Source organism: Notolepis coatsorum (assembly GCF_963971535.1).
Source record: "Notolepis coatsorum genome assembly, chromosome: 20".
Taxonomy (NCBI): domain Eukaryota; kingdom Metazoa; phylum Chordata; class Actinopteri; order Aulopiformes; family Paralepididae; genus Notolepis; species Notolepis coatsorum.
In genome coordinates this window covers 29,331,495-29,333,095 of record NC_140184.1, presented here as the reverse complement: position 1 = coordinate 29,333,095, position 1,601 = coordinate 29,331,495, and the positions used below count along the sequence as shown (strand labels likewise).

Here is a 1,601-nt window from a genome sequence, read left to right as displayed (position 1 = left end):
GAACAAGAAACCAATGTATAGACATAGCAATGGCAAAATAATTGCCAGGCCTAATGTGAGCCAGGGAAGTCTTGGGCTTGTAACGTGGCTTCATCTCAAAGTTTTCATCCACTGAGCCGTGAGGCTCAACATGCTTGTTTGGTTGAGGTCTGAACTCGCCAAATTGCCCATAAATATCGTTTTTGTGGGTATTGTCCAGTTGTTGCTGTATGGGGCGACAGTGGCTCGGGAGGTAGAGCAGTCGTCTGGCAATCCGGAGGTTCCCAGTTTGATTCCCGCTCCTCCCGGGCAGCGTGTCGATGTGTCCTTGAGCAAGACACTTAACCCCTAATTGCTCCCGATGAGCAGGTTGGCACCTTGCATGGTTGCCTCCGCCGTCGGTGTGTGAATGTGTGAGTGAATGTGTGAGTGAATGTGTGAGTGAATGTGTGAGTGAATGGGTAAAATGTGAGTAACAAATTGTAAAGCGCTTTGGATAAAAGCGCTATATAAAAAAGAAGCCATTTACCATTTACCATATGTTTTTATCAAGCAAGCATAAGCATTACAGTAAGCTTGCACACCACGCCCCTCTCCTCGTCGGGGACGCTGGTTCGCACCCCGAGACCACCTATTCCAGCGGTCCAGGTTTGGAGCGAATCAGCGTCCCTGGGGACGGGGGGGGAGCGTTCTCATCACACGATATTTTGGTGCGATCGCGCTCTGATTCGACCCCGATGGCTAGTGTGAAAGCCCCCTGAATGTGGTCCTGTGTGTGTGTGTGTGTGTGGTCCTGTGTGTGTGTGTCTTTGCGTGGTCCGTCCTGTGTCTGTGTGTGTCTTTGCGTGGTCCTGTGTGTGTGTGTGTGTTTGCATGGTCCTGTGTGTGTGTGTGTGTGTGTGTGTGTGTGTGTGTGTGTGTGTGTGTGTGTGTGTGTGTGTGTGTGTGTGTGTGTGTGTGTGTGTGTGTGTGTGTGTGTGTGTGTGTGTGTGTGTGTGTACGTCAGCCTACGAGTATCCCCCTGTGTTAGGTGAGGGTCTCCCCCTGTGTTAGGTGAGGGTCTCCCCCTGTGTTAGGTGAGGGTCTCCCCCTGTGTTAGGTGAGGGTCTCCCCCTGTGTTAGGTGAGGGTCTCCCCCTGTGTTAGGTGAGGGTCTCCCCCTGTGTTAGGTGAGGGCGTACTCAAACGTCCCCTTCTCCAGCCCCTCGATCCCGTCAGCCCAGGTGGAGGAGGGCATACTGCTGTAGGGGTCCAGCAGGATCCTGAAACACCTGACGATCAGCAACCCAAGGAACACCAGCAGCATCCCCACAAAGGCAAACGCTGTCTTCTGCTCCAGGGTCAGAGAGTGTGCCATCATGTCATTCCCGGTCCTAGCAGCGAGGGAGTGGTCGTAGTGGACACTGCACATGGTCAACCAACACCCGGACGCCTCATCTCTGCTCCGATCGGGTCAGGGGCTCATTGTGTCTGCATGTTACCTGGACAGGGATCATAGGTTTGAGATTAGTGCTGTCATGCGCTGCGGACAAGGAATCACTTAACATGAATCTATTTCAATATTCACCCTAACAACAATGGTGCATATGCTGTAGGACAAATGGACCGTCTATCTATATGGTA

General features: G+C 52.3%; 1 protein-coding gene across 1 annotated transcript; it reads right to left on the bottom strand.

Moving 5' to 3' along the window:
* Positions 1–1,143: 1,143 nt before the first annotated feature.
* ctxn2 (cortexin 2) lies at positions 1,144–1,389 on the bottom strand (the record flags this gene model as incomplete). The annotated part of the gene is made up of 1 exon (XM_084337625.1): positions 1,144–1,389. One exon carries the CDS (start codon positions 1,387–1,389, stop codon positions 1,144–1,146), a length of 246 nt encoding a protein of 81 aa, XP_084193751.1.
* Positions 1,390–1,601: the final 212 nt, after the last annotated feature.